Raw genomic sequence first — 25,174 nt, forward strand, 5'->3', positions numbered from 1 at the left:
GGAATTCAGAGAACATGTGATACAATAAATGTTTATTACCAACAATATTTTCATAGGGGAATGATTGAGCATTTAAATAGAGATTAACATTGTTCAGATTACAGAAATCAAAATGTGACCTGTTAGCAGTTATAACATTTTTCCTATTCTTTTGTAATCCAAGAATAATGAATCTAGGTTTCAATATGTTTGAAGTTGTCTTAACTGTCCATTGAAGATTAGTAGTTTCAGGTAATTGTGGAAATTCATGCAATTCCCATGACCTGAATGGAATGGTAATTGGTATATCACTATGTGTTAAACTCAGCAGATCAAGACGAACAGTGTCAGAAGCATGTATGTAGGGTACTTTCCATTGTAGTTTTGTAATATCAATTTTCACCGATTTTGCTGTTTCTGATTCAATACAATTTAAGTCTGATGATGATCTTAATAGAACAATTTCCTGACAAACATTTAATAGAACTAGTCTTCCATTACACCTAACCACAGTCTGCAAAGGAATGCAAAAGCAGAATTTATCTAAACTTTTCCATCCAGTCAACTTCCATCCTGCATTCTCCATAATTTTTTCATTGAGTTTTGATTGACGTAGATAGTTTTTCATGGTTGTTGTCAATCCTACATTACATGTGCGATCAACTTCAACCCCTCCCAATTCATATCTGATTTCATCAAATAGGTATGTAACTCCATTATTGATAAGTGAAAAGTCCTTGGTTTCAACATCATTCTTATCTTTCACTTTGATTTCGCCTTCAATTATGAGAAAACTTCTACTTGGAAGTGTATAAATATCTTCTTGTTTTAAACTAATTCGAATTTCATCATTGTAATTGAATGTCTGTTGAATATATGGTGTGTGAATGATATACTCATATTTGATAATACTCTCATCAAGATGTACACTCTGATCAACAAGTAATATATCCGACTTGACTTCTTTCTTATACATTTTTATTATATATTTTTTCTTCTCAATAAAACCTGAGGTGAGTTTTCAAGTAGTTCAAGCTTAGCTGGTTAAAGGCAGAGGGTCAAGCCCCCCAACCCCCCCCCCCCCGTGGGGGGGGGTTTAGTGCTGAGGTTTGCTTAAGAAAGGGTCTCAACATAAAAATATTATTGTGTGCTTGTTGCTCAGTTTCAGAGTTAGGATCCCTTGACAAATAGATTTACTGAAAAAAATTATTCTTAGTTATTCAAGAAATTGGATCTAATTTTTCCTTCTTTTCTGTTCAATCTTGACAAATGGATTTACTGGAAAAAGTTATTCTTGTAATTTTTTTGTAAAATTAACGGTTTCTTAGTTATTGGATCTAGTTTTCCCATGAGATCCTTATTTTTTGTTCAATCTTGACAAATGGATTCGTAATTAGATTTACTGGAAAAAGTTATTCCTGTAGATTTTTTGTAAAATTAATGGTTTCTTAGTTATTGAAGAAATTGAAAAAAAGCTGGATCTAGTTTTCCCATGAGATCCTTATTTTTTGTTCAATCTTGACAAATGGATTCATAATTAGATTTACTGGAAAAAGTTATTCTTGTAGATTTTTTGTAAAATTAACGGTTTCTTAGTTATTCAAGAAATAAAAAAAAGCTGGATCTAGTTTTTTTTTCCAAAAAAGTGGGAAATCTTCATTTGAGGTTTATTGTGAGATTAGGGGTATGGCTAGGTTAGGTTAGATCAGATTACATTGGATTGGGCAAGGTTAGAACCAAGAATCAGATTTGGGGGCAGATTTGAGCCAGCTTTGAGCCAGCTTTTCTCCAGAAGTCTCACTTTACCCCTACTCTTGTAAAGAGAGTTTTCGAAGTCTGAAAATTCTAGCGTTCCCTTCTCTCTTTATTCTTCATACCTTGCTATATGTTAAAATGAATATAGAATCTTTTTCGCGTCTGGGAGCCAATCATTCTTACTCCACCCGACGTGGCAATGATCTATCACTGCCTCAAATTAGACTCTCCAAGACAAGAAATAGCCATATTTTTCAACAAGCCAAAATTTATAACAATCTTTCTTTAGAAATTAGAGAGCTGCCAATCTATGAATTCAAACAAATTTTAAAAAATAAATTGACAGAGAGTGCATACTATTCGGTAGATGAGTATTTTCAGTCTACAATATTATGAATGCTCATGATGCAACATTTACCTTTTATTTTTTGGTAAAACTGAATAACTTAATAATATGAATTGTAGTTTGTTCCTAAGACTAAGACAAAATAATAAGTCAAATTGTTATTGTAATATCTTCATATATTATACGATTTCTTTTATCATATGCTTAATTTTATATCATAATTTATCTTTTATTTCACAAGTGTTATATTATTGTTATTATTTTTTGACGTGCTCATACAATGTAAAGTTGTTCTGGCAATAAAAAATCTTGAATCTTGAATCTATGTTCAGCTACTCTATTTACGTTCTTTTCCATCGGTGGAAAAGTACGATTAACTGATCAGTGAATGAACTGGATATGACATATTTTTTTTCTTATCAGTTAGACCAAAGACCTTGAAGAGGTATAAACACACAATACCTATGCCTTCCCAATGCTAGCTCTTACTTGAAATTAGAGGTTCCATTGAGGTATTTTCGCGCTAGATATTACATAATATATTTTTTGTAATATTATAGATCACAAAAATCTTCAAGATCTTTAGTATGTAATAATCTTCCAGGCTGTCCCCTTAATGGCCGATTTCAATTCCAAATAATCTAGCGCTGCATGTGAGTCTATGCATCGGTCAACGACAAAACAGTACTTCATTCAGAGCCACGTTCACTCACCGATCTCAACGTTCACTCACAGATCAGTGGCTTTGAACTCAACCATTGATATTTTTAGAATCTATGTTCAAAATTAGGATATCTGAATCATTCCCGTTTTTCCGGTATGCAATCCACAAGTTGATATGTTTTGATGTGAACAAACACAACCCTACTCTCTCATATTATATAGATACTATTATAGTCATGGTCTCTTTATAGACCTTGATTATATTATTTTATAATATGTAAAAAAGACATATACACTATTCTGGTAGAATGTAAGCTGTATGTCCAGTCTTCATTTTCAACAAAATAGAATGCATTTATTCCACATACCATTATAATAATATTCAAAATAATATATTCCCTATTATTTAATATAGTTGTTTACTTTGTGAAATTTAATGTACACATTTTATATATATCTAGTTGGACTACAAATGGGTATAAAAGAACCAACGAAAGACGAACAATCTAATAATGATTTGTTATATTTATAGTTAATTGAATTAAGTAACATTTTTTAGCACCAAACAATATAAATTTTGCACAATAGAATTCCATAGTTATTCGTAAGTACATGAATTTAGTAGCTAGTAAAAGGCTATAGTAGGCTACTCTTTAAAAATTATTCATTTTTAAGAGTTTTAGTTAAATAGTAGGCTACTCAGTTCAACAAAACATGTTTATAATCTATTAAACTGGGTTTACACCAAAGTTATTTACAAAATGTTAATAACTTAATCCCTATATATTCTATTAGATTGAACATAACTTATCATACACTTGATGAGCAGAATATGTGTTTGTCAAGTTCCGTTCAATGTAATCGTATCTATAAGGATTAAGCTATCAACATTTTGTTAATAACTTTGGTGTAAACCCAGCTTTGGGCTATAAATCAAATCAAAATCAATTTATTTTCAAAGACAAATTACAATTTGTATAGGCAACTTCATGAGAAAATTACATAAATTATTACATAAAAAACATATAATCATACCACATAAAAACAAGAAATCATCACATTAACGTCTTACAAATTCTCCATATTAAAGGCAAAATATTCATCATTAGTATAAAAACAGGTTTCTTATTAGAAAATCCTTAATGTTAAGTTTATATTCACTCACTAGTAAGCCTCTTTATATGTAACGGTAACTGATTATAAAACCTAATTTCACAAGCCCTAAAACTGATATGACTAGATTTATACCGACAATATTCGTTTCTAGGTTCAACCTATTTCTTGTGTTCTGCGAATAAACATCAAAATGACTAGACAATGAGAGCAAGTTAATCTTTATAAATAATAAACATTGAAAAATAAAAAACACGGCAAACACATAATTCTCAATCTAACAAATAGCGGTTTGCAGTGCTTAAGGGGAGGAACATTACCGTATACATGATTCTTATTGCTCTTTTTTGTAACACAAAACGTGAATGGAAATCACTACAATTGGCCCATAATATTGCTCCATACAAAAGATGTGATTGAACGTAACTATAGTAGACATTTACTAAAAAAATTCGACACACTATTTCCTTTTATCTTCTCAACATAAAAACACCTCTTGTTACCTTGCGTTGGGGATAGTGCAGTCAAAAAAATAATGGCAATATATACAAACACATACCAAAAAAAATTGTGACTGTGGGAACTTTTTGTATGATGATGACTTCATTGACATTCTCTACACAATACAAATAAATAATATATTAACAGTGTACAGTTGAAATGTTTAATAAGTCTAAATCTATCCAACTCTACTGTAGTTTCATATGCAATTCAATTTGTAAGTAATATCACAAACAAAATTATGAAATAGTCGCATGATCTAGTCTAGCCTACTCCTATAGACCTACATTTATATTTTGTATCCTCTGTCGATTCTGAACATTCTAGAGGTTATTTCAATGAGATAAATATTCTCACACATGCCTCATTCAATTTTCGTAAAATTACCAATTGTAATGATAATTTTATATTGATAGAAATCAATTTGAATAAAAAAACACATCTATTCCTGCAGTGGCAGACTGGCTCTTCTTGAAATCTTGCCTCTCTCTGTCATGGCTGCTCTTAGTTGGCCGTGTAACACATTGAGAGCGCTGTAAGCACACCAACAGCTTCGACCATTAATATAATAGACACGGCTTGAGCGTAGTCGCTGAAGCAAACATGAATTGGGTGTGTGACATCACATGAGAGAGCCTTCGAACTACACGCCATAATCAGCCTATGTTAAATGAGCACTTTCATAGCTTCTGAATCAGAATTTGAACTGATTTATTATTCTATTTAAAAAATTAATTTTGGAAGTTAATTAATCCATTATTTATTCATATAATTGCATACGTAAAGCCTATGTTTATATTGCCTAGTAAACGTATTTAAACAGATTATGTTGTATTGAAATTTATTTCAGGGCTTTATCAAGCCGATAATAACTTGCTTCTTGAATCTATGAACAAGTATGAATAGACTTATTGAAAATTCAGGAATTATTGTATGTTATGCACACAATCAATAACATAATCTTGAGCCTGTTCAAAAGAATAATATTGACATTGAGTTTGAATTCTCGACCTAGACACAACAGATTTTCTTATCACACATAGAAACACAATAAAATTATGATGGTAAAAAACTGGAATACAAGGATTAGGGATTGGATGATTTGAATGAACATATCAATATTGAAATATTATTACTACATTATATTATATCAATATAATATAATAATCATGATATAATTTCTTTGTAGAAAATATATCGGCAGTAACAATAATTTATTGCATTCTATGATTAATAGAGTAGTAGTTCACAGATATATTAACAGAAGAGTAGATGGAGAGCATGAAAAATTATTTATCAAAATTAAGTAGGTACATACGGTAATATTAATAATACTAATATATTCAGCTTCATTGAGCTGAAGGAACGCTTAATTCTACAACTTTGTCCATAGAACTTTTGTGAATTATTATTAAGTGCATTAATAGAGGCAGTGATCTGGCTATCTACTATGATGAATAATATTTTCAAAACTAGAGCACTACATATAATTATATTACAATCAGAATTAATATTAGGCCAACAAAAAGTACATTCTTCATGAAGATTTAGATGAGTAGATGAAGAGCTTAGAAAACTAGACTACTTATAGAAATTAGGCACATAACATTAATAATACAAATCTATATGATAAGTGATAGAGGGAGCTCTTAATTCCACAACTTCGTTTAGGTATACAACTTTCGTGAATTATTAAGTGCATTAATAGAGGCAGTGATCTTTGCTATCTACTATTATGAATATTTTTTTCAAAAATAAAACTACATAGGCCTTTTATATTACAAAAAGTGCATTCTTCATGAAGATTTAGATGAGTAGATGAAGAGCTTAAAAAACTAGACTACTTACAGAAATCAGACAAATAACATTAATAATATAAATCTATATGATAAGTGATAGAGGGAGCTCTTAATTCTACAACTTTCGTGAATTATTAAGTGAATTAATAGACGCAGTGATCTTTGCTATCTACTATTATGGATATTTTTTTCAAAAATAAAACTCTACATATTATATTACAAAAAGTACATTCTTCATGAAGATTTAGATGAGTAGATGAAGAGCTTAAAAAACTAGACTACTTACAGAAATTAGACACATAACATTAATAATATAAATCTATATGATAAGTGATAGAGGGAGCTGCAGGCATTGAAATACCTTTTTATACAAGGACAACAAGCAAACTCACGTTTGCATTCTTCATTAACATTGACTTATTGAATGATAACTTGAGCCTAATTTGAAAAGAATGCAACTTAGATAATTACTTACCTGTGAAAAGAAATCCCACTTCATTTTTTATCACTCTCCGTGCAGTTATATGCACAGCAACTTCTCACCATTTTTTAAAGAAATCACCATCTGGTAATTGATTAAAATACAAAAATATGATAGCGTGCCTATACCGTACAAGAATATCCAGCCATTTTGCTCCTTCATGTGACGTCATACGGCTGTTTATGTTTGCTTCTGCCCAATGTATCGTGGAGCTATTGGGAAGACGTGTCTATTATATTAATGATCGAAGACCAACAGCACACCACTCTACAGTTTACTATAATAGCTCGTTGGATAATAATTCCTTCTATTTTGTGTCACTTCAAGGGCACAGTCAAGGCTCAAGGGATTATGATTATTATCATATTATAGATGATTATATAATTTGAAAATAGTTAGATCTGTTTATTTCTCAATCAATTTTAATATTTATTTTTTATAAATTGATTTTTTTAATGTTTAATAGTAAAGTAAATAAAATACTTTTATTATAATGGCAATTGGCAATAGTGATATCAGTTATGATGGAATCAGTTCAGAATCGGATGAGTATTGTTGAATTTTGATAATAATACAGTATGAAAAACATCAAATCATAAATTGAATGTTGTCTAATTTGAATCTTGAATTTATTTTCAAGTTTGTGTATTGCTCTTATAAACTTTTTGTATTAGCAGTAATTTCAATTATTTATTACAGATAGTGTATCTTGCAAGTTGCAACACTTTGGCTACTTCATTTATTTATGGTAGACAGTGAAATTTTGGTAAGTATTGTTAAAGGATAAATTTTTTCGTGTAACAATTTCTACAATAGTCAAGTTATTTCAAATATTAACAATCCTACAAGTTTGTCTATATTCTTAAATTCTCTTAAGTCTTTTTGGCAATTAAGGTTAGAAATTGCATGCCATAAATTAAAGTTGATATTATGAGACTTTTATCATAGTTGTAGCAGATTTTTCTTGAATTTAAAAATATTCTGTCATTTTCAGTTTTAATAATTTATTGGGAGACAACTACTTTCAATGAGTTTGCCAAGAAAAGTTGTGCACCATGGGTGCTGTGGCAATTTCTATCTATCAATCCAAAAAAAAAAGTATCAGACACTTTTCAAGAGATGCCGGAAAATTGAAAGAGCCTACAAAACACTATCAAACAGTAAGTTACATTTTTTTCTATAAATTTAGGTACCGGTAGCGTAGCCTAAGCTTAATTGTAACTTGTGTCTTAGTGTAAATTATTGTTTTGCTTTTTTAATTAGGGTCAATCACACACTCTTATATAGTAGCCTATCATAACTTGAAAATTAAAGGTCTCTTGTTTTAACTTCATTTTATTCTATCAAAACATGTTTCGACCTTAAATGTCTAAAATTATAAATTTTACCTTCCTTTTCATCAAGGCCAGGTGGTTTGTGTCAAGAGTTATAATTTATTAATAATAATAAGAGCTTTTATTGAAAGAAAAAATAATACTAAGAGATTATGTGATAAATATTGTCAGCTAATTTTCCCCATGGATAAAATCCGTCAGGGAGTGTTGGCTATAAATACAAATACATATAAGACAAAAAGAGACTGAAAATAGAAGCACATAAATATTAGTAAAGTCCATTCAGTGGTAATTAAACTCTTGAACTAGAGAGTATCTGTAACTCCAAGCAGCCTTGCAAAACACCCAGCTTTCACCATTTAGAAATGCCTTCAGCTCTAAATGAACCAACGATGGATAAATGAAGTTTATCCTTCGACAGCACGCTCCTCCTTGGATAATTGCTTCGGAATTCCCGTAGCATCGGACATGTGGCAATGAAGTGCACCACATCTTCCTCCTTCCTTAGGTTGCTCAGAGAGCAGAGCTTCAACTCCTGATTGATTGCATACTTTTTGAAAACAACAACAAGTTATAATTTATTACTTTTTCAATTCTTCTCCTGTCTGTGACCAGTGTATATACCGGATGGACATTGTCGATTAATAAAAACACAAAAGTTCAAATATGTACACTAATCTCAAGTTGGCCGATCAAAGAGACTGACAAAACATACAATCTCCTCCTCACTCAAAGAATAGAGAGGGAGGTTAATTAGCTTCTCTCGGAGCACTTTCTTGAACACTCTCACCTCCAGCTCCCGCACATACTTCCCACATTAAAACTATCGAGATGGCAGCATGAATTAAACAAGGCATACCAAGTCGTCCAGAAAGAAAATATTCCTGAATGGAATAAAATGGCTTTCTTACAAGCCAACAATCATGTCTTAAGTTGAATACTTGCATATTTAACCTCTTCAAATCCTCTGGCATTTTATTGAAGATCTACAAGGCCAATGCAGGAAATGCATCACGGGTCTTTGGCAAACGGCGGTATGGCACATCTATAATAATACCTCGACTTTAGTGTTTATCCATTGAAGTCACTCCTTGTGCTGAACTTTCCAAGATTTGCTCGCACAAGCAAGGCACACAAAATAACAGTAGATGGTCTTTATCGATTTCAGGCAGGTTTTTGACCGAGTAAAGAGGGTGGAAGTGTTGGAGGCGCTAGAAGGTTTTGGATTCCCTAGAAAATGAATCAGTCTGGTGAAAATGAGCTTCACTGACACAAAGTACATGGTACTTAGTTAAGGAAGAGTGAGTAGGGAATTCATTATCACTGAAGGCGTAAGATGGGGAGATGTCCTATCGGCCTTACTTTTTAATATAGTTCTCCAGAAAGCAATGGAAAGAATTGACAGAAGAGGCAACATCATGAATATAATGCCGTCCTGACATGATGTTGTTATAATATCAATAAACATGAGGTCACTGGAGGAAGTATTTCTACAGGTCAAGAACAAAGCGCAGCTTGTAGGTCTTCTAGTGAACAAAGAGAAAACAAAGTGCATGGAAATAAGCCCCAGAGGAGTGAGAGAGCAGGGAGCCATCTAAATTGGAGATGGCACGTTTGAAAAGGTTAAAGCTTCACGTACCTGGGAACTGAGATTAATAGCAGTAAAGAATATCAATGGAAATCAAAAGAAGGATAATGCTTGGGAATCGTTCAAACTTTGCAAACAGTAAACTGCTAAAATCAAAACTTCTCACCAGGTATACAAAAATGAGAACATGCACTACTCTTATTTATAATGCCAGTTGTCACATATGGCTGCGAAACGTGAACAATTCTTAAAGAAGACAGCAACGCTCTGATGGTCTTTGAAAGGAAGATAGTGAGGAGGATATATGGTCCAGTCTATGAGAATGGTGCGTGGAAACTGAGGAAAAACCGGGAAATAGAAACAATTCTGTAATGCAAGAATATTCTTCGGCTCATCAAGGCTAGAAGGATAAGCTGCCTGGGACACGTGGAAAGAATGACTGAGAACATAATGCAAAAAGTCATGTTGAATGAAAAATTAGATGCAGCCACAAGAAGGGGAAGGCCGTGAGTACGATGGAAGCAGGATGTGGAGGAGGACCTGAGAGCGATGGGAGTCAGAGGCTGGAAGAGGAAGGCAGAAGTAGTTGGAGGATGATTGTGGAGGAGGCCAAAGCCCACATAGGGCTGTAGCGCCAGGATAAGAAAGAAGTAGATGGTCATTACTTGTAATGAAAATGGCAATCAATGTTGAAACATGTTTTGAGTAAAAATTAACAAAAAAGCGTACTTAGATTTCTATTTTTTATTTCTTGATAACTCTTGAGAGCTTTGTGCTTTCCTTATCTATGTTCCCAGCTAAGTTTGTTATCAACTTGAAAACCTTAGGTTATCCTAATATTAAGTAGGTCCTAATAGCTTTATCTAAGTTATCAACTTTAGGAAGGTTGGAGTAGCTCTATTTTTTTTGAGAGCCCTATTACACAGTCATATATAATCATATACCAGTTCATAGATACTCAACCAACTTTCATTAGGCATTTGATCCCCTATTAGACTCATATTGATACTATAAAATTTTAAAGGACTATTAACGTTCAATTATCTTTGCTTTCATTCATTATCATTCATATGACTGTGTAATGTGGCTCTTGGATATGATCATGCTTTTCAACCTATTGCAAAAATGTCGTTAGATCGCGCCATCTTTGGCCTATGTCAAATTGTCACATCCTGATTTTTGGCTAATAAATTTATTCTATTCTATTCATATGTATTTGAGATTTCTCTTTTATGTACTAAAATCAGGAAGGCTCACCTCTGTTTTGGCACAAACCACGTCTAATTTAACAATCAAGGAAACACTAGCTATCATTAAATTAGCAAGAGACTTGATTTATTATAGCATGTAAAGATCCTGGTTATCATCTTTTTTTCATTTGTTTGTAGGGTACAGGGTACAACGACTTGAAATCACAAAACACTGTAATAGTGAATGAATGAATGCATTCTATTTGCCAAAACAAAATACAAAATGCTTTATAAAAAATAAATATAAGTACAGTATATGCTACTGCACTTAAACTAAGATACATAAAAATTGAGGAAATGTTAATTTATTTAATTAGAAATATATAACGAAACAATATCCTTATTCATGATACTATAAATAATAGTTATTAAATGAAGATTAAATTTATACTCACATGCATGACTACAGTTGGTGAGGCAAAAACACCGGCAAAAGGAAGATTCCTTGTGCGCCAGTGTGAGTAAATAGTGAGAGAACATTTGCAAGAGACTTGACTTATAGCATATAAAAATGCTGGTTATCATCTTCATTTTTCTTTTGTTTGTAGGGTACAACGACTTGAAATCACAAAACACTGCAATAGTTAGAGAACTACAAGAACAAAAAGTTCTCAATCGTCGGCTTGAAAATGAGCTGCACAGCCGTAACAGTGTCTGGATGAACCATGCTACATCAATTGTAAGTTTTGCGATTTTATATTTTTTTGTTTTTGCTTATTTTAATTAGATGTTACAGTAGGCCTACTTCTTCTCGCTTTACTAATATTTTTACTGTAATATTCACTTCTAACTATGAGCTTTCCTCATTAATAACATCAATGCTTCCCATTTAACCTATGCTGACTGTTTGAAGAGAATCTGACTTCATATCGTAATATCGGGGCACTGAGCTTCGCTCGTTATTTTTATTTATTGATAAACAGAAAACAATTCTCTAAAATGATCATGTTTATATTTCACAGCTGGCTATATGTCATCTTATGAATTTCGGGGATGCGAAATTTTGATTTTTCACATACTCACTCGCTCACTCAATTTTTTACTATCCACAGACGACGAAAGTCTCAGCTGTTTCAGCCAAGGATGAATTATCCTTTTAATGTCGTTCAGCGAGTTTTCCCAAGGATGAGACCTAGTGCAATCGAATTTTCATATAATAAACCTACTATGTTCCAAATTTCGTGAAAATCGTTAGAGCCGTTTTCGAGATCCGTTGAACATAAATAACCAGATATATAAATACAGAAATTGCTCGCTTAATATTTAATAGGATTAGTAGTAAAATATTCAATTCCACATCAATCCACGACCAGCTGTGCTGGATAAATTTTTTCTTAGAAAAATTGAGTGTACACTAATTACACCTGAGTATAATCTTAGTGGTAGATCAAGCCCTACTTCTTTTTATTGAGTGTTGTTGGACTCGTTAATGCAGAGAGACCTATGGCAAACATAAAATATTGCTAAGAGGAATGTCAAAGTAGCATATTAAGTGGAGCACAAAAATGAGAGCGTTGTGATAATTGCAATATAATTTAAATTGAATCGATCTGAATTATGCTGTTTTAAGAAAATTTCCGCTCCGCATTCCTTGCGAGAATTGTGTCCTTTTGGACTTGATTACCGCTATACTTGAAATAACGTATTTATAACGCCAGGAGTGATCCGTGGTCTAGTGGATAGACTGCTTGCGTAGCAACCTAGAGATCCCGGGTTCAAACCCACTCAAGAGCCAAAAGTTTTTGAACAGGTCACTCCCGTGTTATCGGATGGGCACGTTAAATTGTCGGTCCCGGATGAAAAGTATGACAGTCGTAATGCCCATTGACGGCTCAAATGATTTATTCAGGCGAGGTGGAACTTCCGTCTGGAACTCCTCACCAATAAAAGCCATACGAATATTATTATTATTTTATTATCATTATTATTATAACGCCAAATTTATGTGAATAAGGTAATAGTTCTTTAATACGACTACAATGTAAAATTTAGTTTAAAATAAAATGATGTCTTATTCTGTCAATTATATAGCAGCCTATTTTGTTGGAACAGGAGCACGCACAGATGAAGCAGTTGCTTGGCTCAATGGACATGGCTTTTGAAAACATGCTGACTCACACAGTGGAGCTCACCAAGTTCATGTCTGACGGAAAGAGTGCATTGGACAACTACCGATTCTTGATGAGGAACAACTGGGCCTCCAATAATAGGCCTATGACTTCTACAAATAATGGTAAATATACTTATAAGTACAGCACCAGTTATATTCTTTAAGGCCCGGTTGCACAAACATTTCATTATTTTACCCTGATTAACTGCTTGTCATCTGCCTCTCATTGGTTCTCGTTTAACCGTCATTTAAACACGGTTTAAAGTCAATATATATATCTTTTGTGCAACCGGGCTCAAGTGTTGCCATGCTGTAGTCTAAACTGTACTGAAAACTGTAGTGTAATTTACTGTTTAATATTTTCAAGTAGTACAGTTAACATTTCAATCTCCCTTTTGAAATTCTTTTGGTCTATATAGAGTATTTCAAAAAGAAGTTACCAATTTGAATTATTCATGACATTTATTCAGAAAGGTACAGAGATTCACCTAGTCTTGTTTTAAAGGTTGGAAACTCAAGTTTTCACTCTTACTCGAATAGTTGTTAGTTCAAAATCGCGTCATAACAAGAGCTAAAAATGCTCTTACATTAAAAATATCTGGACTCAAATTGCTACGATCACTTTCTTTTTCAAGAGAAAATATCATAGAATGAGTAGGCTATGCCTGGATGTTTTGCTAGAGTTTCATGCTAACAAAGATTGATGAGGATGGCCAGCTCAAAATGCTTACTGATGCAAAAGAGTGCACCACTAGTCCACTACACAATCTGGCTGACGTCATTATGAAGCACATTCTGGTCCAGTGGAGATAGTCTTTTCTAAGGGTATGATCACATTGGATGCATATGTGTGCAAGTACACGCATGGTCATGCATCACTAAGCGCGCGGATGAGAAACAAAATGTTTAAAGAGCAATAGGATGACTCATTTTGAACGTTTGCACTTACTGGTCACAACGTTTTTCAATTGCACTACTGATTTTGTTTCTCGTCTCATACATGATCTGACGTGCACTGCACATACACACATCAAATGTGACCAAACCATACCTTACATAACGCAAACTCGTAGATACTTACAGTAACCCGCCAATGATTGTTACTGCGCGACTAAGCATTGACAAACTATCTAGTAAAAACTTGATGTGTTTGCCTTTTCAACGAGACCAGATACAGCTTTGAAATGTTATAAATATTCAGAACTTTTAACACATTTTTGAAACATTCTGTATAAAGCATACGGATATAATCCAACACGAAATATCGGCTAACACCTTGTAAAAGTATTCAATACATTATTTGCATGTCTGAACTAATTTTCTATATTTTTTCTTGAAAGTTACACTTAAGTCTGTGCACAACACATTTGCTGAAACTCTCAAAGTTTTACGATTTGGATTCTGTCAATTTACTATATCAAAATGGGATAGATTTCTGTGGAAATTATGAAAAAATCTGGTAAATAGATATAAGCCACGTTGTTCTCTGTTGTTATCTTTGAATCATTATTAAATAATGATTCGTGATTGTATAAATAAATAGATATAGGGTAAGATAGGAATAAAGTAGATAGAAATATTGTAGTTGAGTGGGAGTTTGACATAAGTTTAATTTCAGATGTACGCAAACCGACATCAAAGACTGCTCCGATTAGGCCAATGGTTCAGGGCTTCACTGTGCATCAGCCATCTATTTTCCTACAAAGATGCAATGTGCCAACTTTAGAAGGTATATTGAAACATTATTCTCATCTTCACATCAACTACAACTGGTTAATGTAAGGAATCGGTTCTAACCTTATCACTTCCCGACCTTCCTTCCTTCCTTTTGGTCGAATTTTACTCGCATTCCGACTTTCTTATTCACTTTTTTCTTTAATTTCTTCAACTTACTCATTCCCTCTCTTCTTTCTTATATTCGTCCACCTTTTCTACCCTCTCATTAATTTCGTACCTCCTTTAAATCTTTAGAATAACCACTTACGTAACAATTCACATGTACGATGCAACTGTACAGTCGAAAACCTGAACGTTAGTGGCTGTCGCTTCCGACGATAGTATGCAGTAGTTTGTGTGCTCTTGCAGGTCAGCTGTTTAATTATTTATTCATAGATCAGTGATCATTACAGAACATTCTTCGTCTTCCATCCGAACACACCCGAACAATAGTGACGACTGACCTTTTGACATCAACTACAACTGGCTGACAATTGCCACCTGTCTTTCTCTCCCTTTTTATTTTCATCCCTTCTTCCATTTATTCCCAATTTCTTTGTATTTCTTCCTTTTTATTTTCATTCCTTCTTCCATTTATTTCCAATTTTTTTGTATTTCTTCCACAATTTCTTTCTGTTATTTTTTCTTTCACCTGTTTAACTCACTTATGTAATATTTAAAATAACAAATTTAGAAGGTGAGTGTATGAAAACATTTTTCTCTTCTTGACATCATAACCATCAGTTGATGTGAGAATCATAACCTATCTTTTTTAATAATAATAATACTGAGGGTGATGCCCACATAAGCTCTTAGGCTTGTGCGTGGGTAATGAGTGAGAGGGATGATTATGAGAGATAACGACTACTTTTTAGGTAGTCGGGAATGACGGCTCATCGTATCCTCCGAAAGACGGGGTGGACGTCACTATGTGATTGTGCTGTGGTCAAAAACTTTTGCCCCGGTCGAGATTCGAACTCGGGTTCTTTTGATTATTAGACCGGCGCGTTCCTTCACTACCTTCATAAACAAAGTCATAGTGCATTCGTGTGACGTCAGCACAGGTAGGGCTCCTACACCAATAAAAACACTAGCTGATATAAATCAACGAATTTTTATTGGTGTAGGAGCCCTACCTGTGCTGACGTCACACGAATGCACTACGGCTTTGTTTACGGAGGTAGTGGTTTCTCTCCATTTTTCTTTACATCTCCTCTCTCTTCGTCTAAATCCTCCTTAATCTTTCTTCCAACTTATTCATTTAATTTTCTTCTTTTCCAATTCTTCACAAGTTTCGTAGGCCTACATCAAAACAATATCCTCTGTTTGATTTAAACTACAAGCAGTTGAAGGAATAAGTCAGTCTCATTTCTCATTTCATTTTTCTTTGAATTACTCCTACTAACTTTCTTTCTTCCCTCGTGAACTTATTTATTACAATTTCCATCCCATTCTCTGATACATCCTTGAGAGGCATTCTTGACATCAATTACATCAACAAGTTCATGAACGCTGCTAGGCTACGGTAATTGTATTGCAGTGAATATCAAAGTAAAAATCACGTCCCATCTTCTTTCTTTTTCTTCAATTTCAATTCTATGTACTGTATTAATTTGCACAGTACAAGGAATCTTTCATTCTTTTTTTTTTAATTTTCAACTTTCCATCTTTAATCTCCTACGAAAATCCTTTTCAAAGTTTCCGCTATTCCAGTTTAAATTGCATTGCTTCCTTCTTGAAGCCCCAACTTTCAGTAATGTTCTTTCTTTCATTTATTCATTCTCCACTGTCTCCTTCGATGTGCCTTAGAATCCTTTCCAAATCTTTATCTCCTACCTGATTAATCCTTTTCAAGGTTGTAGGGTCTTAGTTTTATCAGATCTACTAGGTAACGGTAATTGTATTACACTGAGTATTTAATTATTAAGCACAGTACTTCAATAACACGTGATTGAATGTACTTGAATTTAATAATACACACGTTTGTGGGTGAGTATTTGTTTTGTGTTGGTATGTGCATAATATGATCAAGTCATAACCATGTATGTAGGTTGTTATAGGTGGACCAACTGTACTTCTCGTAAGTACCTGTACATGTAACACTTTGTTACAGGGTCCTGAAATGCTTTGTTACTGAGTTATACAGGTATTTTCGGACGGGTAAATTAAACTGTCAATCCCGGATAAAACATAACAATAATTGTGAGGCCTATTGACGGATAACAATAATTATATCAGGCAAGGTGGAACCTTTTTAAAAATAAGGGACTTTCCACACCAACATAAAGTCATACGAATATTGTATTTTACGGGTGAAAGACTTGAAATTCAACTACCGTATTGACATTAAGGGCCGTTTGCACAGTCAAAGCTTAAACTGAATTTAATCAGGTAGTGGCTCAACTCAAATTGAACCACGAACGAGACTTGATGTGGATTTCATCCACTTTAGAATGAAATTAAATTTGAACTTACACTGTGCAAACGGCACTAACTCACATTGGGGCAAGCTTTAATAGAATGTTGTTTGTTCTTCGATACAATCAAAATTGAATCATTCTAATCCATTTTTGGTTTTTAATGGGGCATAAGAGCTGCAGAGAATACTTCAATTATTGATCCAGAGGTCCTTTGCGAATAGAAAGGCTACATAATAATTATGTACAACCTTGAATTGTTCAAACATCATCCTCAGAAACCAACCTTCGTCATGGCGAAAATATATAAATAGAACCGATTTCATCGATTTTTGACAAAAGTCTTTTTATATACATAGTGGCCCAAAAGTACTCATTACCCTATGGTAAGTAACTTTTGATGATTGCTCAATCCTCTGATGTGAAGGAGACTGAAATCAGAAGTTTTAGAATTTAGAAGAAAAATATGTGGTTAGAAAACCAGCAAAGAAGACATTGATTCTGCTTTTTGTGCAGTTGAGAAGTTGATATTGTGGTAATTATTCATATTAAATAGAAAGACCGGTTTCGTTTGGTCAATCTCTGAAAAACATAGATAGATTCATAGATTCAAATTGGGGAAAATGGTAAGAAACTTGTAACTTAATACATAAAACATTATTGGTATGTATTGTTTACTCAACTGTATTGCCTTCTAACTAATCCAACTTACTGCTCGCTAATCTTAACTGTAGTTTTCATTTTATAATATGTTTGATGTATCTATTATACTTGAACGTTCTAAGTAATTGGCATTTTTTGATTTCAGAGGAAATGACAATCAACAACCAGATGGAAAATGACGATAGTGATCGGTTGCCGACTATTTTTGAAGCAAGTAACAGCGATGTGAGTGTTACCTTTAACTAACACTGTTATAATAGCCTATTCTCCACCATTTATTAGTCATACACGTACACCCTATGATAAATTCTATACTGTTTGTGGGAAATAACCGTCCTTTTTTTAGTTAAAATTGGATTATTCTTTAGAGAGTTTGTAGCTATTTACTACTGACACGATAAATATAAGAGCAATTATTATTATTATAACCCCGACTTGGACTCAATAACTCAAAGTGAGGCACTAATTATAACCCCGAAATGGGCTCAATAACTCAAAGAGAGGCAATAATTTAACCCCTACTTGGGTTCAATAACTCACTGAGGCAATAATTATAACCCCGACATGGGTTCAATAACTCAAAGTGAGGTAATAATTTAACCCTGACTTGGGTTAAGTGACTATAAGGTGACTATGAGAAACTCACAGAGGCAATAATTATAACCCCGACTTGGGTTGAATAACTCAAAGTGAGGCAATAATTATATCCCCGACATGGGTTCAATAACTTGTGAGGCAATAATTAAACCCCAACTTGGGTTCAATAACTCAAAGTGAGGCAATAATTATAACCCCGACATGGGTTCAATAACTCAAAGTGAGGCAATAATTATAACCCCAACTTGGGTTCAATAACTCAAAGTGAGGCAATAATTATAACCCCGACATGGGCGCAAAAGCTCAAAGTGAGGAAATAATTAAACCTCGACTTGGGTTCATTAACTCAAAGTGAGGCAATAATTATAACCCCAACATGGGTTCAATAACTCGAAGTGAGGCAATAATTAAACCCCGACTTGGGTTCAATAACTCAAAGTGAGGCAATAATTATAACCCCGACATGGGTTCAATAACTCAATAATTATAGCCTCAACTTGGGCTCAATAACTTGAAGTGAGCTGACAGTTGATATGGTGTAAAACTGCGCAATTAGAATAGAAGTTAAGGTCTCACTTGTCTTGTAGTCCACTAAAAAGCATAGCATTATCTTCTGCTGCGTCAAGTATTCAAATTCCAATTCCAGAACTATTCTATCTAGTCAAGTTGAGTTACAGTCTATTATTTTCAATCTTATCATCATTATTTGAAAAAATCATCAAGAAGAGTGCAAGATATCCCAAAAACTTACTGTTTCAAGATTTCCCCGTTCTTAATATAAGGCAGCCTTCATAAAAAGTCTTGCAGTTTATATATAAAAAAGAGGAATATTTTCACAAACATTGAACATAACTATCCGACTAGAAATAGATTACATATATAGGTATTCAGATTCCCAGACTCATCAATCACCTAGATTCATCCAACTCTTTTTACCTGGCTCATTGCCTTTACCGTAACCTTCCCTGGGACGTGTTGCACTCCGAGGGGGCTAGCATTGCTGTCTTTAAGCGCGGGTTGGGGAGGTGGCTGCTCAGCATTGGACATGATGCCAGCGAACAATCAATTAGGTCACCATATATAAAGTGTCAATCTCTGTTTTTACCTTAATCTGAAATTTTCAAAACTCACCTCTTACTTTCTTCTCCTGTACTGTTGGATAGCATATGATAGGTTCTAATAGAATATTATTTTTATCTGCACACAACATAATTCATTAACCAATAAGTTTTTTCACATAACATGATGAAACTCTATAGTGTGATTATAGCCGATTAAAGTAGTTATAATTTATATACAGACATTCTTCTCAAGTGTTAAGTGCTACGCAAATTGATTTATGCTGTATTGTACACGACCCTCCTCACACACAGACTCGTTCTAGGTGAGGAGTACTATTCTTTCAAATTATCGTAAAGTTAGCATTTCAAATGTTTGTAACGTTTTCCTTTTTGAGAATAAAAACTTTTTCATTCATTCATTTTATTTTTAACTAAAGTTTTAAAACTGTCATCATTAAAATAACAAATGCTATCAAAATATAGCCTAGTTAAAAATATAATTTTTGATTCCTGATAACAGCAACAGTTTTGAGAAGAGACCAAAAACGTGACCCAAAGCCAAGAAACAATAATGCACCCAATAATAAACATTACAAGCAAAATACCCCTTATTATGACTTCTTACCTCATAATCACCTATTACCTATTATTGTTATAAATCTATTGGCTTTGCCAAAATTGAATTTTCTATATTCCCTAAATGGCCACACAATTTGAATTCATTCATAGCATTGCTGTGATAGCAGTCATCCTAATATTACAAAGTTCTCTACCATACTCTCATCTATTTATTAATCCTTGTTAGCTATCTATTCATCAGTATCTTATTGCATAAAATAATCTGTAAATAGTTGTTGAATATTTAGCTTATGCAATTTGATGGATTTTGAGCTTATGCAACTTGATGAGTATTTAGCGTATGCAACTTGATGAGTATTTAGCGTATGCAACTTGTTCTTATCGTAAATCATGATAATATAGAATACCTTACCTTATACTTTACACGCGGGTTTTTACATCCTTCCCGGCCGTTTCCCGCACTCAACACGCCATCTGCCTCTATCTCTCCATACGTCTTATTGAATGCCCCTGCTCTCCATGGCCTCTTCTATGTTTTGCTGCCAAACCGTTCGAGGTCGTCCTCGTTTTCTCCTCTCAGCCGGAATCCACTCATATACCTTGTTTGGTATGCGATTGGAGCTCATTCTTCCAAGATGTCCGTACCACTGGAGTTGTTTTTCTCCATCTCATCCACCACTGACCTGTCCAATTTCATTTTCTCCCTTATAACCACATTTCTCACCCTATCTCTCAAGTTCAGCTGGCAACATCTTCTCCAGTAATTAATCTCCATAGCCAATAATCTTTGTTTTCAGACAATACCACGACATCCATCTTTGATTTTTTTCAATTCTTCATAAACTTCCATTTCCTTCGTAGCAATACCTTGAACATTTTAGCATCCAAAATTCATGAAATTTTTCTGAGTCCGTGTTGATTTTCCGTTAATTCCAGTCCCATTCCGAGGCATATGTGTTGAGTTTTTTGCGCTCCGAAGTTTTTGCGAGGAGTGGGCTGCAGACCCAAAGCCTCAACCCCCAACCTAGAGGACCAGCCCTCTATTTCAAAAGGAGAATAAAGGTGAAAAAGAAGAATAGAGGAATATGGCCAAGGAAGGCTGATAGACAGAAAATAGAAAGAAAGAATGGCACACAGCTAAGTCAATCGAAAAAGTGCCATTCTAGAATTGAGACTAAAATTTGAATTTATTGAAAATTGAAAAAAATCATAAAGTTTAAATGTGTGATTTATCTAATTGAAAATAATTATTTAAGATAATCTATAATCTGTGCTAAAAAGTTTTTCAAAGCTACTTGAATAATTATATCTTAACCAGTCCATTTATCTATGTAATTACAGGCAGATTCCAGCCCTGGTACAGCAAATATGATGCAAGACATTGTTCAAGATTCTATTAATTTTGTAAGTAAAAATGTATTTTTAAAATTATTTGATAAAACTTGTTTGATCAGCCCAAAGTACCCTTTCTTTTAATGTACTGCCCAATTTTGATTTATTCTCGTAAAGTGATCGTATTATTCTGGACTCAAGTGTTTGAATTGTATTCCAGAGGATATCAGGTTGTGCAGCAGCTATAAATTATTTTTATCAAAGTTAACTAGTACACTTGTAGAGGCTTGTCTTTATGCCATTGAGGAGTGCTATAGTGCATTTATATGACTTAAGCTGCCATGTTGCATGCCACTTGAGCACTGCTCAACATTTGTGGCTTCACGCAACAGAAATAATAAATAACAGGTGAATATTCAAGTAGGTGGTACTATAGGCCAAGTAGTTTTGTCAACAATCTAAGTTTATATCAGAATTTGACACAAATCTATGCTTATTATTTATGAATTTTATATTTTTCACACAATATATATTTTGATCTATACAAATAAAACCCGAACTTAATGGTTGCTTGCTAAATGGTTGGAACTAATACTTGCATTGAATTAATTTGTTTATTTCCCGGAATTCTTCTTTTTCTTGACTCTATCAGTGAGAATCTTAATACTCCTTCTTCTTATGTAATAAATTGGCACCTTTGTACTGATATCTTTTGAGGATCCGCCGATCACTGTTCCTACATAATATATCTTCAATTTCTTTATTTTTCTTTCCCCATTTTTTTTTTTTAAGATTTAGAAGTATTATTAACATGTTGTTGCTAAGAGAAATTCAATATGTTTTGTTTGATATTATTACTTTTATTTCATTCAAATTAACTTTTTTTAATGATCTTTTACTCTTATCTTTGTTATGGATTTAAAACTATAATTTACAGTACCATATGTTTTGGTATTATGATATGTTATTAATGTGTTTTATTCAGCTATCAAGTTGGTGAAATGTAGCTATTTCTGTACTAGAAAATCATGCAGGCCATTTAAGGCCATAAATATTGATAAAACGCAATAGATCTAGAACCAGTAGGTAACCTGGAACTCACCCCTACACACAGACGTATAGTCTTGTAGGGGTATTCTAGTAATAATAATACTATCAATTTTATTGTATAGTGCATTTTAAAGAATAAAGAATTTTGAATTGAATTGAACAATACTTTTGAACCGCAAACCTTTGTTTTGGTACACTCCTCATGTAAACTGGTTCACTAACTTCCACAATGGGATGAGTTTTTAAATGAATTTTATATTATTAAAACAATGACAGTTTTCAGACTCGCCGGTTTTTCGATAGTTATAGTTCTGGGGTAACCAAACACCTTTTTAAAAAGAAAACTTTATTTTCAAACACATAATTATAAAATATACATCGAAAAAGAGAGAAGTGCTCTCGGTGAAGTTTGGCAGTAGACTGACTAAAAGTACTATGATCGAGCATTACAATGGAATACAGCGTCAGCAATAATATTAGGTGTTACCAGATGTAACTCCTCCCCCCTAAGAGTGAAGCTGCCCTCAGCTTCAAAGAAATAAAAAACATATATTATATTTAAGTATTATAAACTAAGTACATGGTAGTCTGGGGCTTATTTGTTCTGGTTCACGCTGTGCAGTATCATTTTCAACTTCAGATTTACAACACATTAAGTTACAAAGTTTGTGCCAGATGAACAGCCGTTTGAGAAATATTATAATAATCAATAAAATTACAGTAAAAATAAGCAATAGAATAATACATCGGTTTCGATTATCGGTCAGAGGTAACTCATCTAGAACATCAAGTTTTTTTAAATTTATATTAGCAGTATGTACTTGATCAAAGTTGAAGTTGGATAGTCGTTTTTTTACTACAAATTCAGTTGGAAGTACAATTTCGTTTTCCCAAAATATATTTGGTTTGTAGTAACCAGTCAGTGTTTCTGAGCTATTAATTTTCAACAATTGCGTTTTCTTATTAAGAAAAAGTGTAATATTCTTGTTCACATCAGTATTCAGAACCATACATGTACTAAAATTAAATAATATAAAACTATCAACTATTTCTACATATTTTATGAAAGAATCTCCGTCTTTCAAAACTACCTTACTACATCCGTCTAGATTCCTATAATTTAATAATTGCTCAATACATATATCATTAAGTTCGCTTACTGTACTACAATAATAATCATCATAAATGAGTTCACAATTTCCAGAAAATAATTTGTAATTTCGAAGAACAAAAGAAGGATGCGCAATAGTTGTTAAAATTTCGTTACCGACAATGACAGGATAAGACAATAGAAAAAACGTTTCATAAACAGTTGACAATAGCGGTACTTCCACAAAATATGAAATATGGTCTTTAAATAATCCACAATGTACTTTGCTTAGTTTCCATAACACACTAATTTTATTTGAAATAAAGCTGACATTTGAGTTTTTTTGTAGGAGAAAAACATGAGAAATAATAGAAGAATGGAGTATTTTCAATTTACAAAATTCGAGACTAGTTACAATGTCAGATATTTTATTATTCAGAAGCAGGAGCGAGTCGAATAACAAAGAGGATTGCTGATTCATTTCCATTCGGTTCGATTCATTGAACAAAGAATTAAAGTAATTGCTGATTTTTAGATTATTCGCTCTGATTACTTTCATCTCATTATTGAATTCGTTAATTAATTTCTGATTTACAGAAAATTGCTTGTCTACATTGTTACTAAGATGATATTCATTAGATTGGACTGTCTGCAAAATTTTGTCATATCTTTCCTTATCATCAGCATCCATGTTCCCAGTGATCCACGAAATCGCGGATCCTAAACCATTAAAAAGACCTCTTTTCTGCCTATAATTAACTGATTGAATCTCATTCAATTTATTCTTAGTGTATTTCAAATTCAATTTCATCATACTTGAGCGACTTATCAATATTATTCCTTTTAGCGAGAAAATCAACAAATGTTTCAATACTACTTAATTCTAAACGTAAATAACTAGTATTAATATTATGAACATAGGTAAAAGTTTCATTAATTATATGAGAATTCTGTATCTTGATTGGAGCAATACCAGATGTTCTGCTCAAATCTACCATCTTATAAGACGTTGCTGGGGCCAGCAACAGGAGAATTAGGGGCAGTCCTGTAACAAATAAATCCTTTTTCTTACCCTTCACCGGTTTTTAGGCCGTTTCATTCTATTAGGGTGCAATTTAAAAGGGCGTTTTTGGATAGCTTTAGGATTCCTAGCTAATTGCTGTGTTGTATCGTAATTTACTTTGATGAATTTCGGTTTTGTTTTCTTATTAAATGTCGATTTTATGTGTGGCTCGTTTTCAATTTCAACATTCTTCTCACGATTAACATTAAATTTCTCAGTACGTTTTTGTTTTTCTTCTTCAATTTTATTCTTAATCATTTTATGCACTAAGTTGACTCGTTCAAGATACTGTTGGGACAGTTGTTCAGTTACTAATATCTGTGTTATTCCGTTTACAAAAGGGTTATTCGATATTCCATATGTTATTTCCATAGGAGACATTTTCAAGGTAGAGTTTAGAGTATTATTGAAGGCAATTACCGCTAATTTCATATTAGTTTCAGTGGTGTTGGTTTTATTTTCAAGTTGAATGGCATTCAGAATTTCAATAAGTGTAGAATGAGTCCTTTCTACCAAACCTTGCGAGTCTGGGTGTCCGGGAGTAACGTAATATGGTTCAATGCCATAAAGTCTCAAGAAATCACGTAGGCCTGCATTGTCAAATTCACGTCCGTTGTCCATTTGTATAATTTTGGGTATGGGGAAAGCAGAGAAATAGTCGTTTAAGCATTCTTGGATATCGACTTG

The 25,174-nt window shown here is 33.2% G+C and overlaps 2 protein-coding genes across 4 annotated transcripts in view; one reads left to right on the forward strand and one right to left on the reverse strand.

Moving 5' to 3' along the window:
• Positions 1–6,801, reverse strand: part of LOC111048196 (odorant receptor 7a) — a 62,007-nt gene extending 55,206 nt beyond the window's left edge. The window contains exon 1 of the mRNA XM_039438121.1: positions 6,632–6,801. Within this exon, the coding sequence (XP_039294055.1) occupies positions 6,632–6,655 (24 nt within the window). The 5' untranslated portion in view covers positions 6,656–6,801. The remainder of the gene's footprint in view (positions 1–6,631) is intronic.
• Positions 6,802–6,906: 105 nt separating this feature from the next.
• The window catches only part of LOC111059054, a 36,757-nt gene continuing 18,489 nt past the window's right edge, over positions 6,907–25,174 (forward strand). Inside the window, exons 1-7 of one of the 3 annotated variants that reach the window (XM_022346660.2) lie at positions 6,907–7,403; positions 7,632–7,797; positions 11,358–11,488; positions 12,862–13,042; positions 14,538–14,648; positions 17,861–17,940; positions 21,294–21,356. In XM_022346660.2, coding sequence (XP_022202352.2) covers positions 7,665–7,797; positions 11,358–11,488; positions 12,862–13,042; positions 14,538–14,648; positions 17,861–17,940; positions 21,294–21,356 — 699 coding nt within the window. In that variant the 5' untranslated portion in view covers positions 6,907–7,403; positions 7,632–7,664. The remainder of the gene's footprint in view (positions 7,404–7,631; positions 7,798–11,357; positions 11,489–12,861; positions 13,043–14,537; positions 14,649–17,860; positions 17,941–21,293; positions 21,357–25,174) is intronic. The other 2 variants (XM_022346658.2, XM_039438119.1) reach the window with 2 other exon arrangements.

The sequence above is a fragment of the Nilaparvata lugens genome, chromosome 11 (assembly GCF_014356525.2).
Source record: "Nilaparvata lugens isolate BPH chromosome 11, ASM1435652v1, whole genome shotgun sequence".
Lineage (NCBI taxonomy): Eukaryota > Metazoa > Arthropoda > Insecta > Hemiptera > Delphacidae > Nilaparvata > Nilaparvata lugens.